The sequence below is a fragment of the Rhagoletis zephyria genome, unplaced genomic scaffold (assembly GCF_001687245.7).
Source record: "Rhagoletis zephyria isolate East Lansing unplaced genomic scaffold, Rhagoletis_zephyria_1.1 Rzeph_scaffold_05131, whole genome shotgun sequence".
In the NCBI taxonomy this organism is placed as follows: domain Eukaryota; kingdom Metazoa; phylum Arthropoda; class Insecta; order Diptera; family Tephritidae; genus Rhagoletis; species Rhagoletis zephyria.
Window position 1 is genome coordinate 26,405 of NW_016162214.1, and position 15,849 is coordinate 42,253.

General features: G+C 34.9%; 2 protein-coding genes across 3 annotated transcripts in view; one reads left to right on the forward strand and one right to left on the reverse strand.

Annotated features, from left to right (window-relative positions):
* LOC108371659 (dynein heavy chain 5, axonemal-like) overlaps nucleotides 1-15,849 on the forward strand; it is a 32,050-nt gene that overhangs the window by 15,005 nt on the left and 1,196 nt on the right. The window contains exons 4-8 of the mRNA XM_017627261.1: nucleotides 2,814-3,450; nucleotides 5,740-5,847; nucleotides 14,505-15,383; nucleotides 15,445-15,645; nucleotides 15,723-15,842. Of these exons, the coding sequence (XP_017482750.1) occupies nucleotides 2,814-3,450; nucleotides 5,740-5,847; nucleotides 14,505-15,383; nucleotides 15,445-15,645; nucleotides 15,723-15,842 (1,945 nt within the window). The remainder of the gene's footprint in view (nucleotides 1-2,813; nucleotides 3,451-5,739; nucleotides 5,848-14,504; nucleotides 15,384-15,444; nucleotides 15,646-15,722; nucleotides 15,843-15,849) is intronic.
* LOC108371662 (uncharacterized) lies at nucleotides 5,896-11,487 on the reverse strand. 2 transcript variants are annotated; one of them, XM_017627269.1, is made up of 5 exons: nucleotides 11,273-11,487; nucleotides 7,525-7,599; nucleotides 7,092-7,456; nucleotides 6,275-6,481; nucleotides 5,896-6,155 (listed from the first exon to the last, which is right to left on the reverse strand). In XM_017627269.1, the coding sequence occupies exons 1-5, from the start codon at nucleotides 11,289-11,291 to the stop codon at nucleotides 6,018-6,020; spliced, it is 804 nt and encodes a 267-aa protein (XP_017482758.1). In that variant the 5' UTR covers nucleotides 11,292-11,487; the 3' UTR covers nucleotides 5,896-6,017. The 2 variants fall into 2 exon arrangements, with proteins under 2 accessions (XP_017482758.1, XP_017482757.1); XM_017627268.1 differs by having other exon boundaries at nucleotides 11,277-11,486.

A 15,849-nucleotide genomic window follows, 5' to 3' on the forward strand; every position in this document is an offset into this window, starting at 1 on the left:
ATACATATCGCCGTTTAAAGTACAAAACCGCGTATCGTCGTTCTGCAAAACCCCGTAACCAGTGTTGCCGTTTGAGCCCTTTGAGTGCTTGATTTAGCTACCACATACTTTTTTTGGTTACATAAATTTAGAATTACCCCTAGCCCTTTTTTAGCCCTTTGGAGAATTGATTCATACTTGGCATGAAAAAGTTATATATGCTTAATTTGATCTAATTTTTTTTTTAAGAATGTAAGAGATTAATTTTTAAACTAAAAAAGACTGATATATATACATATATGTATTGTATGTTCTTTGGTTAATTTTACATATTTTGAGGAAAATTATGGATTCTGATGCATTTGCAATTATAGCAGCAGAGTAAGAGGGCGCTATGGCAATGGATTCACAAAGGTATGCGGAGCTGTCAAGCGTAGCAACCATGGGCGCATCTATGTCAGCTTCTGGTTGAATTGTGGAACCACAAGCCAGAGCTCCTCCTATGCCTGAAGCTCTGGTTCTCAATCCAGTTAATACAATAACAGCTTCTTCCAAGCCATTGAAACTATGCACTTTGTTAGGCCCACCACCTGTTCGATTGCTTCTGCCTTCGGCCTTACTAAGTATAATTCTCCTTTCTACATACAACATTTCTTGTGCATATCACTCCGGCTACGCCGTCCACAGTATTTTTGCGCAGAGCCCACGTCAAAATTTGCAAAAAAGTGCATAGTGCAAACCGAGTTTATTAATAAGTTAGTGGTAGGAAATTTGAAACATTTACATATCTTAAATAAAATGTGAATCCATTGATTACACGTGTATGTTAAAGTTTTTGAATTCGGGTTATGCGTTTGGACACAACAACCGAAAATCATTGTACAAATAACTAAACTAAAATTTCTCCATAAGGGGCAACGAAAGAGTTTCAGAATAGGGGTGTAAGTAAAAAGTATTTTGGCGGAAATTTCTTGCTCTATACGAGTCAAAGCCGTGTTTGTGGAAGATTAAGTTCACGATATTGCAGTTGCGAATTAGAAAAAAAAAACAATGTTTAACAAAATGGTGGAAAAATTATGGTAGAATTATTATGGTAGAAATTATTTCCTCGACCTCATTTGTAAAGAAAGAAATATTGTACCAGCATGCTGGTAAGTTATATGATTCGAGCCTGATGGTACAATCACTTGATGGAGCCCTTTTATACAAAAAGGTTTTTGATTCGATAAAATATTAGCTTTTTTCCAGAGGTCATTGTTTTTCTATACCATTACTTATTGAAAATGTTTGCGTGTAGCCAGCAAACACAGTCTCTAGCGTTAGAGAAACAAAGAAAGAGCAGTTTGAAATTCACGTTCGAATCCCATTAGAGATCAACATTAGAATTCGATTAGAGAATTAATATTATCTCGAGTCGAGAACTATATATGCCCCTTTTTGTTTGAGATTGGATTGTTCTCCAATCATTCTCTAATCGATAACTAACCTCAGTGTTTGCTGGGTATATGTAAGTACAAAATTTTAGCTACTATTTTTAGCCACAACGATTTTTTTAGCTCTGTTTTAGCCCTTTTTTAAAGAAATTTGGCTACCATTAAAAATGATTCGCGGCATTGACATTTGTGCCAAACAGATATTTGCTTACCGGAAGTTCTAGGCATCAGCCCTTATCCATTTATATTTAAAGCTCAGTTTGTCAACGACATAGTGTAAACGTAGGTTGACGTACGTAGCAGCATATAAATTTACTATTGATAGAGAGAGAGAGAAGCAACGGCAACGTCACCGCCATGCGGTGGTGACTTTTCGTTAACACGCGAATCCCATAAGCTAGATCGTGTCTGCGTCAACCTACGTCTACGCTACGTCGTTGACTGTTTGAGCTTTTAGATATCGATACTTAGATATAAGAAGAAGAGATAAAAGAGAGAGAAATAGGACTAACTTGACAAAATCTTGGCATTCCGCGAATTTTAATAAATATTCATCACAATTTGAAACATTTTAATCAGATTTTCTAGAATTTTTTTGAGTATGCAATTTTGTAGCCCATTAAATTTTAATATAATAAAGTGCAAGTTGGAAGAAGCTTCGACCTAGCGTTGATTTTTGGCAATTTTTTGTTCGCGAATTTTCTTCCATACCTATTGTGTTCAAAATTTTTTTTTTGTATGGAGAAAATGAGCAATACCTTCCCCAAACAAATATTTACCAAATATCAACGGTAGGACCTAGCTACTTAAATTTTGCACTTTGAACAGAATGGGTTACGAAATTGCATACTCAGAATTTTTCTAAGAAATCTAATTAAAAAGCTTACAATTTTTATGAAACTTTGGTACGGACCGTACTTATAGGCGGCAAAGTGACCATCAGCTGAAAATGAAAATACAAAAACAAAATATTTTCGCTTCTGGCTGAGTTGGCGTATCGTCCACACGTAAGTTAAGTCTAGACTAACTAGACTTTTAGTTCTTGAATGATTCATGCTTGCAAGGCATATCAAACCGGTAGTAGCATTAGAGCAAAAACAAAATTTGTGTGTGTTTTGTGAGAATCAATTAAAATATATTTTAAGCAATGAATGTTACTACATATGTAGGTCCCATAGGTTTAACAAAAGTTTCTTTGAATTTGTAAAAATTGGGGAGGTTGGTTTAAATTAAACCGCTCATACGTACATACATACATATGTACATATATACTTGGGCTTCACTCTGCAATCATATCGCACTTTCTCAAATGATTCTCTCACCCCCAAATGTTGTGATTGGTTATTATATATATTTTTTTTTTGTATCTATTATGGATCCGATTCTTATGTTCCCACTCAGATACTGCGGTGTTATTGATGCCAAAAACGTCGGTCTGGTCACCTCGATTGAGCGCATCGTCGAATATGTCTTCATGCAGGCATTGGCTTTTCCCAGCTTGGAAGGCGATGAAGAGGATGTTAGCTGCGGTCTGATAAAAGGACAATTGCTGCCGGGCCTAAGGTCCTTCTGCAGTGCTCTGCGTGTTTGTGAGCAAGTGTGCGATCATGTGAATATATTCGACGATAAATGTGATATGTTTGAGAAGATCGAACACGTTGAGGAGGTCAAGGATATGGCAAAGAATCAGGAGTTTTGTGGGCAGCTGGAAGAGCGTGTAAATAACTGGATAAAGGGTATCATGAAGATACTAGGTGAAAGTGAACAGTTACGCAAGGAGAATGACTCGAGCGGCCCGCAGGATGAGTTGGAGTACTGGAAGAAGCGTGGTGCGTTATTTTCGCAACTGTTGGCACATTTGCAGGACCGTGAGGTGCAATATACGTTGCACTGCCTCTTTTTGGCTGGATCGCGGGTTATGCGCGTGTGGAAAGAGACCGATCGAAAGATAACATTTTGCTATAATGAGGCGCGTGATAATTCGAAATTCATTCAGGCTATGGAAACTTGCTGCCACTCTTTGTATTTGGACGATCCGGTAGGTGTCGTGCAGTATCCATTTTTGGTTAATAAAATAGGAACATAAATTTTCCAATAAAAGAAATACATCCACGAAAATTAAAAAATTTAAAAATAATCTTTAGGGGTCACTACCGGCGTTTGAAAATATTATAATTGGATAGTTATTGTAATCTAATAATGAATTATCAATACCAATTTAGAGCAATTGCAAGTTTAATTCCAATTTTTTCACACCTTGGTAGCGACTCCCAAAATTATTTTAAAATTTTGAAGGTCCTTATTTTAGTGCATAAGGTGCTATGTATATGTTTTATACATATAAACATACATATGGGTGTTTCCATGATGTCGGACGTAACATTCGTACGACTTAAGAGTTAAATAAATCATACCCCGGTGTCGCGAAAATCGATGAAAAGGAGGTCATAACGGACGAGAGAAAACAGAAGTGGCTTCAGACTACATGTAAAAATAAGCAAAACTCTGTGAATCCGGTGAAATTTTCCCTTCTTGAAATAAAGTCAAATAACGGAACCAATTCATTTTTAATCAGAAGCATTTCGTTCTTGGTTTAATTTTGAACTAAAATGTGATAAAGGACGTGACAGACTTTTCCCCCACAATATTTTTTCAAGTAATACATGTGGTATTCTTTTTGTACGTTACCTCTCCCTAGGGTTGCCAACCGTACTATAATATATAGTATTGTACTATTTTTTGGGTCTGCGTACTATATATACTGTTGGAACAAATATATTGTATGCAAAAATACTTAATTTCTTCAATTATAAATATAAATATATTTCAGTAATTTGTAAGAAAGAAATGTTTTAAAAAGGATGACATTTATATTGAAATATTATGACTAAAATAAATATACTTTAAAACAAAGGGTGCACAGATCAAAAATATCATAATTTTTAAAAATACTTAGAAAGATTTACCGAATTCTCTATTCCTGCAACTTCGGCATCCACAGAAAGAGTTTTTTCTATTAAGATTTTGAAATGGTGAGATGAGAGAGATTAAGCGAATATCTCACTATTAAAAAATTAACTTTGGATTTACATTAATTTATATATTGATAGCGATAAAGCATATGATACTTTCAAAGAAATATATTTTTTATAGAGGAAATGCATAAGAAAGAAAAAAGATGTACACATAAAAAGCATTTTTACTTTTTCTTGAAAAAAAATACTATATATATTTGAAATGTACTATATTTTTTCAGATTTTTTTGAAAAAGTACCATCTTATATATAGAAATGTTAAATGTTTCTTAGATTTAAAATGACGTTAAGATGAAGTCTCTACGATCAGCAGAACCCCAGATATAACGATCTTAAAAAGTACATGATTAGTCAGAATCACGAAAAAATGCAAACTTTGACAGATCATATCTCCGAAGAACAAAAAGAAGAAAAAAATTCGTCCGAAATCCGTCCGACTTAAAAAATAATGGCTCTTATAAGATATGTTATCCCAACGCATAATTTTCCGCTCTTTCTGAATTCGAGATAAAAAGAGGGTTACCAGTAAAAAAATAACATGTTGACCACGAAATGACCTTGAAATTAACACTAGCGTTATTTTGCCACTCGACATTGGAAATCTTTTTTTTTTGTTAATGAATTTTACATATTTAAAAAAAAAATTCAAGTTAAAGAAAACCGGGCAGGATGGAGTTTACGTTCAATAAGAATATCCCACATAGATAATTTAATTTTTAACCGACTTCAAAAAAAGGAGGAGGTTATCAATTCGCCAGAATATTTTTACTTTTATTTTGTTAGTGCATAACTTTGGACCACGTCAACCGAATTCTTTTTGCATCGGAAAGGTAGTGTCTCAGAAGTAGTCCCATACTAATCTGGATTAGATCCCATCACCGGATCATGAAAAAATTAACGGTACTCCTAAATTTTTATACGAGATTTGAAGTCGGTTGAAGTGAACCCATACTAATATGGATTAGATCCGATCATTGGATCATGAAAAAATTAACGGTACTCCTAAATTATTATACGAGATTTGAAGTCGGTTTTATTTTTTGCTTAAAAATTATTTGTTTCAGTTCTTCTCTCCACCGTTTCGCGTTTTCATAACCTTTTTCGCCATCTGAATACGAAATTTAAAGCTATAAAGCCGCTTGAGCCCTTTTACATACTTGCATTTTCGGTTTAAATTTTTATGGAAACACTCATATGGGAGCATTGCTAAATACATACCTTTTTTACAACCAAATATTTTTTATTCAATAAAGTTTTATGAAATGATTCTTCTTCTTACTTTTATTCAAAAGGTATGCATGAAACAATCGATACTCAGCTTACTCCAAACTGTGCGACTCATCTACAGTGTTTCTCAATTTTACAACACTTCCGAGAGAACCTCATCACTTATGGTTAAGGTTCGTGTTTTATATTTTATTTTCATTGAAAACTAACTAGTACTGTAATTAATCTATTGGAATAGCTTGAAATAATTTTAAGTTATTAAATTTATTTGAATCATATATTTACATATAAGTTTATTGATAGCCCCTCGATAATTTTTTAAAAACTACATCCTTCCGCTGATTCATCGTCGTTTATTTGTCCAATGCCTTCTGTACTCCAAGAGTCCGTCTTTTCGCAGTGTGCGGGCGAGGTTGACATATTTGTTGTAAAGCATACCTCGTGCCCGGATATGACCCAAACGTGGCATATAAAAAGTATCCTGCGGAAAAACGAATGCTTGTAAGAAACTTAATACAGTTTCACTCAACAGCTATGTACACACATACATATGTATATGTTAGCATATGTACATATATATGTACATACCTACGTACTTACATCGCTCTCGTTTGGGAATAGCTGCAACAGCTGCTTGTTCATGCTGTGGAAATCATGTACAGACATGTCCATTCGCTTGTCCAGCGCCGCAGAAATAATTATCTTAACCACTTTCTTGCGGTGGTGCATGTCGAGACATTTGTTCTCTTCATAGTATTCAATGGCATTCATACCTTCATAACAGCTTTGAAGCACAGATTTGACATCCTGAAAAAGTGCATACACATGTTCATATATAATACATACATACATTAGGGCAGGTCGAAAGAAACAATATATTTGATTAGAAAATTGTATAGGTCTTAAAAGGTGCTATTTTAAGAAAGTAAATCCCGTTTCTCTGGACAGTAGTATCTTCAGTCTGCGGAATGAGCTTGAAAAATTTAAGTAAGAGTGGGAATACCAATTTTTAAAATTTGGAATTGGGAAAATTAAAAGTAAGTAAAATCAATATTTTAATCAAGTACCTAATCTTTATTTCATACTTCGCATTATTAATTGATTAAAATATTTATTTAACTTGCTTTGAATTTGCCCAATTTTTTTTTTATGATTTTGTGATAGGAAAGAACTTCGTTGTAAAAATTTTAAAAATTGGTATTCCCACTCTTATTTTAAAATTTTCAAGCTGTTTCCGCAGACTGAAGATATTGTCGCAGATAATCGGAATTTGTTTTCTAGAATAAGGGATTAAAATAGCATCTTTTAAGACCTATACAATTTTCCTATCAAACGTGTTGTGTTTTTCGACCCGCCCTAATATACATATATACATACGTAGTTCTGTAAGTCTGTGAGATTATTTTCGTCTACCTACCAAGTGTCTTTTCGAAGTAGACGCCTTTTCAATTGGCGAGTCATCATATTTCGCATCGCTCATCATCGATGCAGTTTTGGAGTCACTATCTTCGTACACTTCGCTCTCTTTTGTAGGGTCGTCATACAGATTACTCGCGTGCTCATCTTCTAGAGTTATTTCTGGAAGTTCGTCTTTGATGGCAACTGTTGTATCCACTTGATCGCTGTTTAGTAAAATAACGTGATCGTCCTTCTTGATTACTTGCTGTTGTCGCCAAGCCAAAAGATGTGATCGAAATATTGCACGGGGTCCAATTTTCGGTATTAGTTCACAGATGTCCTCATCCGTCAAATATTGGAATGCCACAGTGCAAACCTCTTGTTCTGCAGGTTTTATCATGAATAAAATCACAAATTCTGTATTACATTATCGTCATATTCTAAGTCATTACCTTTAAATTTAGTGCAGAGGTTTTGTAGGTTCCATGAGGACAGCAAGCTAAGCGCCTCTCCCAAATGGGGTTTCGCTATAAACGATAAAAAAAGTTGATTGAAGCTTTCATATGCAAGAACATACATATGTACATATTTTTTAACTAGGCAAATTAAGTGAACTTTTTCACATAAATGAAGACATTCTAAAATGGGTAAGAAAATATCAAAAACGCCAAAGGAGATCTGCAGTCGCTTACAAGTGCTATTAAGTTGGCTGAAGAGAAGAAAGTTGAAGCAAAGCATGTCTCCGATCGTCCGTTAATTCTTTGAATTAGATAACAGCGAGAAATAGGAGGGCATCTTGAACTCATTTTTAGGACATTTTGCTACATGCTTAGTCGAATTTCCCCAATTGTGGTACGCGTCTTGGTGTCCTTACACAAATGGAGGGATTTATAGTCTTAAAGCATAAACAGACGGCAGCGTTGATCCGGATCAACTCGGGAATTAACTGCAGTTGATCCGGATTAAGTCCGAGTTAATCCGGATCAACGCTGCCGTCTGCTTAAGCTTTTAAATCGCCTCTGAACGGTAGATGGTTTTTATGCGAAGCTTTTTCTTCTGTCAGACCTTTTGCGTTGGGTAATAAATTCATAACGGTATCCTCCAAGTGTTCCTCATAAGAAGAGAATTCGTCTTTCTTTATTTTAAAAGTGGTCAAAGTCATTTCACATCTTTTGTGTTTAAATGATAATTTAACTGTAACTTCATCAACCAAAGGTAAAACGTTTATTTGTTTATGGCGATAGAAAATTTATTTTCAGACATCCAAATCTGACGTGGCAGATCATTGTCAGAGGAAAGTTTCTAATAAGGAATTGGTGTGCCATTAATCCTAGACATGCGGATGTCGTTTTGCTCACCGGGACTTATGACTAACTCTTTCTCAGGGGATTTGCCGGAAGCTGCATGGCTAATGAATTGGCGAGCCAGGCTATCCTTGAGGTTATCTCTCCTGTTTCTTCCGTTGAGCTCTGAAAACCACCGCACAATGACTCCAAATCCAAAAAAGCCGTCGAAAGTGTTAAATTTTAGGCATTCATAATCGGCTTTGACGCAGTGACTGTATACTATGGGTAGGCGCGGGACTATAAGCTATTCTGTCCGATAAAGTTGCGCATGCTGAACGTTCTATTTAAAGAAACGGGTTGCGGCTAGCTGCGACAACTTCGAAAACGTTTGAGTTTTAAGATATTTTTACAAATTTCGCAAATCTAGCATTTATAATTCTCGGCTCGGTTTTTATCGACACTGCCGAGGAACTCCCGAGGTGGTCATCAGCTGCCTAAATTTTAGGCGACTTAATTTTGAGAAGTTTAAAGAATCTGATCACATCTCAGCTCAGCTGAATATAATGTAATTATATAGCTAGTTTCCTATGGGAAAAATAAACGGGTGCGCCACCTCTTGGAATTATCGTAGAGAGGGCAGATTGGAATGTGTCATGTACATACGGATACTTGGGCGGCCGCTGTGGTGTATTGGTTAGCAGTGCACGCTACCACTCCGCAGGGCCTGGGCTTTTTTTTTCTAATAGCGGTCGCCTTTGGGCAGGCAATGGAAAACCTCCGAGTGTATTCCTGCCTTTCCAGCTTCTCATACAAATAACCGGCAATCTATTATTATTATTATTACATACTGATATGTATGTGAAAAATAGGTATGTGTCAGTTTGACCAATTTTGGCTATTTTTATTTGTTTATCAATTGTGTGTAAAATTATAGCTCGATTTATTCAAAGAAATTTAAGTAAAAGTACTAAAATCGCTAGAAAAAGCATTGCTTAATTTTTACTCATACGGCCCATTATACAGCCATAGTCAAAATTACTTTCTGTGTAATTACATAATTTTTCCACGTTTGCTAAAATGCCACAAAGATTTAATCACGGATTTGTTTACATTCTTTTTAGGAAATCTAAATTACATTAACATTGCAATTTACAGATTTACAAATTGAGCGCCTCTTTACACCAAGAGTATCAAATAGCCGTCGAAATTTACCACCGTGAAAAGATAATCATTACTTTCTATATGCTGTGTAAATACTTTTGACGTCAAAAAGTGTGTAAATAAATACTTTAGACGACTTACAACGAATATTCAAATGTTATTTTTAAATTGAAATACATATATGGTTAATATCTTAAATTTTTCGCTTGCAATTGTATGAAGACATTTTCTAAAACAGTTTAAAGGCAACAAAAAGGGAGGGCTTTGCGTAAATAATTTTGACTATACGGTCGGTTATGCAAGACTTCTAGACTGCCTGCTAAAAAAAATGCCTGTAAAATTTTTCGCTCACTTGCTTATAAATAACCGGCAATCGTTAAAAAGTCGATAAAGGAGACCGGCCGTCAACTTTTAACAGGCAGTCGAGAAAACGGCCCTTGGACTTGACTTGAAAATCTATACATATGCATGATAAAAATATAGCAAGGTAGAACCGTTCTCTCAATTTGTCGGCCATGATTTTTTTTTGAAGTTTGCCAACATTTTAAAATCATATAAAAGTGAAAATAAAAAATTGAAATTGTTCGAAATTGTTGTTGCTTGAGATTGAAAATGAAAATGTGTGTGTGAGTTTGTGAGTAAATTTAAAAATTAAATTGTTTGGAAACGTCAAGAATTTTAAAAGTGACTCTCAGCGGTTCTACCTTACTATATTTTTATCATGGTGAAATCTAGATTTTTGATTTCTAAGTTAAGTTTCTAAGTGAAGCGAATGCCGTGAGAAATTTATGCTGCCATATCACATTTTCACTTATTTTCAATAAAATTCCTCCAAATATGCCACACAAATATAATCTTTTGTACATGTAAATGCAATTCATCTGGCAATCCAAAATCAAACTTTCAAATAAAGATAGAAAATAAAATAACAACAATCACGATTTGATACGCGTAACAACATTTATCTCAATTGATATTTTTTGATAAGTTTTTAACCCAAACAAATTAAAAAATTACAATTTTGAGTGTAAAAATGCAAAGGCTGAGAATCAAAAGAAAGGGAAAAAGTAATAGATGGCCTGCAGAGTAATCGTTTCTAAGTTTCTACCTACGTCAAGTCAATTGTAAGTCTTGCATAACCGGGCTTTATGGCTGTATGACATAAAGTCACATTTCAAAGTTTGTACAAAAATTAAAAATTTATTAAGTTACTTGAATAAATGCAATCAATAAACATACCTACATAGTATATCAAATACATACATATGTACATATGTATCTATGTGTTGTGCGGTGATGAGAACAATAACAACAATGTAGCAACAATGTATATACGAATTAACAATTGATAACTAATCTGTTTGCATTTCTTTTTAGTTTATAAAACATAGCACCGAATACTTGCATACATGCACATGTAGGTACACACATTTACATATACTAAATATGTATGCACGTACAAATATTTAAGTTGCACATACATACATATGTACATATATAGAATATATGTATGCACGTGCCGGGCAAATGTGGGAACAGTTGTTGTATTGCAAAAAGTTGTTTTATTGTTTTCGAGTTGCTTGCTAACAACTGCGCATGAAGCGATTATTTTGTTGTAAAATTGATACAGATACATATGTATGTATGTTCATATGTATGTATGAAGTACATATGCACAGAACTTAGATATGATTGAATATATGTATAGATATGCGCTTCAAGAGAATAATAACAATTTTTTGAATCTACTTACTCACCTTCTTTATCCACATCTTGCATTGTTAACAAATATTTATTTCTATGATAAACCAAAAGTATGTTTTTTACTATGAAAAACACAGAACTGATATCGCTGCTCTTCTTATCTAACCGTTTTCCCCAACAAAAATTACACCTCCAACACACTTCGAGCTGTTGTCGAATGTTCACAGAACGACAACAAAATAACAAACTCAGCGATGAAGTACAAAAGCCACGAAGCTATCACACGTACATACATGCATATGTAGTTGCTATATTAAGTGCAGTTATCTCTCTCTCACACTCACCTGTGGCTAGTTGGCTGGGCTAGTAGTCAAAGTGAAGCGACTACAGTCTGATTGGGTTCGTCTTGTGCGCACACACATGTAGGTACACTAATAAAGATAGTGTGGCAGCGGTGATGCCAGTATGCACGTTTCTTACCTTTTCTTAATTCCGTATTTGAAATTGATTTCTATTAGCTGCATATTATACTATGTACATATGTATTTATTTAAATGTGTAGTATGACCAGGGTGCTTGTGTAGATAAACAAGAAGTTCTATAACAAAATACAAGCTTTACAATGTATTCTTACCAAACTCCCAAGTTTTTATGCTAATTCGAAATAGAAAGAAATGATGAGTTTTTCTGATAAGGTAGCATCTAACTTACTGTAGAATTTATACATATGTATGTATGTATGTGCATTAGGGTGGTCTAACAAAAATGCATGTGAGAATGTTTAGTCCGAATTTTAATGCTCTCTTCTCCGAGGATTGTTTTATATCGAAAAAATATTCCCCTGTTTTTTATTTCGAAATCAAAAAATGTCTATGTAGAGGTCGCTCAACACGTTCAAAGTTTTTCGGGTATTTTATATGGGGAAAAAGAAATTTTCGGGGAAATGGTATAGAATTCTTGAAAATCAATATGGGTATTCATGGAAACGCGTAAATGGCACGTAACCGCGTAAACCTTGTAAATAAGCCGATTTTCCATACAAAAGTAAGTAAGTTTGCGAGGTTTACATCGTTACGAGGCCTTTACGCGATTAGAGGAATGACCCTAATATTTTTCGAACGGAAAATCATGTTTCTCTTCAGGAGAGTTCCAATAATAATACCCAATTGCATATTTTTGTGAACATTTTTTAACGATTCTGGCATTTTTGTGGGTTTTGGGGGACCTACATACATATGCACATATAAGAAATAGTTAATAATAAAAAAAATGGTTATATAAACAATTGGGTATAATTGTTGGAAGTCTGCGTTAAAAAATATTGATTTTTAAGAATTCTATACCGTTTCTGCAAATTTTCGCCCCGATATAAACTACAGAGAAAACTATGAGCGCTTTGAGCGACCTGTAAATATTTTTTGATTTGGAAAAAAACGGGAAAAATTTTTCCTATATAAAGCAATCCTCGGAGTTGGGGCGTTAAAATTCCAACTTTGCTTTTTTTGCGGACCACCCTAATGTACATACATACACATGTGTTTAAGCTTGCATAAATGTGGATGAGTTAAAGTCAAATGTTTATTCACGTTCTTAAATTCATACTAGAAGAGATGGTCGAGGCATATCGGGCTCCGTGGCACTTACGGCATAGATTTCGAAATAGCCAGAATGGGCGGTATTGGGCAAGCCTTTACAAATTTACCACCGGGACGGCACGAAAGCCCTTTTCCGACAGTCCCGATGAAACCCTCAACTTCCGAAAATTCAGAAAAGCTGCCTTAAAGACGTTGTGTGAAATAAATTCTTTTTTAGGTTTTATTGGGACGAAAACTAAAAACAAAGCAAAACAGAATAGCCGGACGATGCAGCCGTCTGTTATTTTTTTATTAAGAAATTGCGCCGAGTCTGGGAGAAATTGGTGGAGCGGTTACCACGATATACACATGTACTCATAAGTGAGCTACGCTCATTTTCCAAAAATTTCCGTATTCTTATTTTTCGTCTGAAAATTATTGTAAATATCAATTTCGAGTTAATAACTTTCAGTTGTTACTAAAATATCGCAATGTTCGATATTGATTTTTCTAACTTAAAATAATGACTGAGAAAGAAATGAATTTAAAACAACCCAAGTTTTTTTTCAACAGGTTATTGAGCTTTAAAAATACTAATTTTTCGTTGCACGCATAGTTTCATTTTCACTTTCTGGCTCCTTGACTTTTTGGATACCGTTATGCTTATATGTAGCCAAATGTTTTCAAACAAAGTTGTATTTACTCTTAAGTAGACAATATTCTTGCATATTTGATAAAAATTTTATTAAAAAATTACAAACGAAAAATTTAATAAAGTACCCTAGCTTTGCATATTGGACCACTGTGCAGCGTTTTCAATTCCAAGTAAATTTAGAAATTCGTTAAATTTTGCATCGCTATACATACATACATATATATGTACATATATATGTACTTACGTGCGTAATGAACTAGTTCTTGGAGTAGATACATACATATGTACGTACACTTGTGGTCAGGTGATTAAGTTAAGTGACATTTTGACCAGTTTTGGTTATTTTGCTTTTGTTTATTTAATGTTCATAATTTTTTTAACAAAAGTTTAGCACATTACATAACCAGCAACATATATGTAAATTCACATTTCAAACTTCGTACAAAATTTATAAAAATTAAACACCCACCCAAAAGTTTTAAACTTTTTAGAAAAAATTTGTTTAGAAATATTTTAGGTATCCAGTTTTATAGCTCATTAAATTTTAGTGGCTTAAAGTGCAGATTTTAAAACGCTAAAAAAGCGCGTTGATTTTTAACATATTTTTTTGCTGAAATTTTAATAAAAAGTTTAAAATTTCTGGGTGTAATTGTTAAAGTTTGTTTAATTTATATAAACTTTGTACGAAGTTTGAAATGTGGGTTTATGTTGTGCTAGATTTTTATAAAAAAAAAAAATATATAAACATTAAATAAACAAAAGAAAAGTAACCAAAACTGGTCGAAATGTCACTTAACTTAATCAGCTGCCCACAAGGATATGTACGCGTATATGTTTTCTGGGTTTGGGTATTTTCCAATCACTCCGGTTCTTGGATATCCGAGCGGAAGTCACTGGAAGAAATCGCCATCTACTGGTTCTTATTGTGGTTCGTATGTACGTATTAATGTAGTAATTTCGATTATATTGTAGTCGGATTATCAAGTTGTCCTTGTATTTTTAAACTAATTTAAATAATTTTAATACTTTGTTCTATTCCTGTTTTCGCTTAGATCACCAATCAAATGATAGAAACCTGCAAGTCCTACATCACTTGCCGTAGTAAGGAGACAATTTGGTCTCAAGATCGCAATGTTATTCGCACAAAGTTAGGCAATTGCATCAAGCTAAACCACATATACCACGAGACCTACTACACCGTTAGAGAGCAACCATTTTTACCCAATCAAACACCGTTCGGTTTCTCGGAAAATTTCGTTTTTGGAAAGTTTGATACATTTTGTGATCGCCTGTCGAAAATCATTTCCATGTTTAATCTAATCGATGATTACAACCATCTATTCGAGCGCCGTTTGGAGGGTCTACTATTAGCGGAAACACTCCAAGATGCCAGTAACCACTTTGAAGAGGCCAAGAAGGAGATCTTGTCGAAGAAATACGATTACTTGGATCACCGCAACGGGGAATTCAATGACGATTTCGAACGCTTCATGAACAAAACCGACTCATTGAAAGACACCATCGCCACTCTTATCGAGACAAATTTCGACACCGTGTGGGAGACACCGCAATGCATTCGCTTCTTAACTCGCTTTGAGAGGGTCAGTGAGAAGATACCGCTCAGTAAGATGGATGAAAAATATGTGCGCATCATCAAGTATGTGGATAAAGAAGTGGACCGGGTGAATAAGATGTTCAAAAAACAACGTGACGACCCGCCCGTCTGTCGAAATTTTCCACCGATCGCAGGTCGTATTCGTTGGAGTCGCGCTTTGGATGCGCACATGAAAGAACTGATGGACGCTGTACTGGAGCACCAGGTGCTAAGTGGTCTACCTTTGACGAAAGATCTAGAAAATCGCTACAACAATGTAACCGGAATGCTAAGGGAGTATGAGGAAGAGATCGTATCTATATGGCTGGATCAGGATGTACATTACTAGGGTCTTAATTTTTGGGCGTAAATTATCTTTGTGTTTATCAAATCTTTAGGTTAGCGTAGCCGATGCATGCCTCTTACAGCCTCTCTTGGCCCTGCAAGGCGACCGATTATTCGTTAACCTGCATCCCACTATACCGCTGCTGATACGCGAAGCCAAGATGTTGGCCAAGCTAGACATTGAATTGCCCATTGTTGCCGCCACATTGATGAGTCGCCAAAAGTACTTCACCAACATACAGGACTCATTAAATGTAGGCGAAAATGGAAGTCTGCTTTGTCCAATGATATTTATTTTTGTGTGTTTCTCTTTGTGTTTGGTTGTTCACAGTGTTTGATTAAAATGTTTTTGACAACTGTGCGTGCCGTTAAATTGGAAGTGCGTCCATTGTTTCTGCCGCAATTGGTGCGTCTGACGGCAATGCTGAAACCTGGCCTCCACACTATAAATGTAAGTT

Bases quoted from the DNA above. Each gene is read 5' to 3' on its own strand.
- LOC108371662 (XM_017627268.1), bottom strand. From the start codon at position 11,298: ATGCAAGATGTGGATAAAGAAG. The intron at 7,600-11,276 runs GTGAGTAAGTAG...TATCGTTTATAG, and splicing joins GCAAGATGTGGATAAAGAAG to CGAAACCCCATTTGGGAGAG. The intron at 6,156-6,274 runs GTAAGTACGTAG...GTTTTTCCGCAG, and splicing joins TATTCCCAAACGAGAGCGAT to GATACTTTTTATATGCCACG.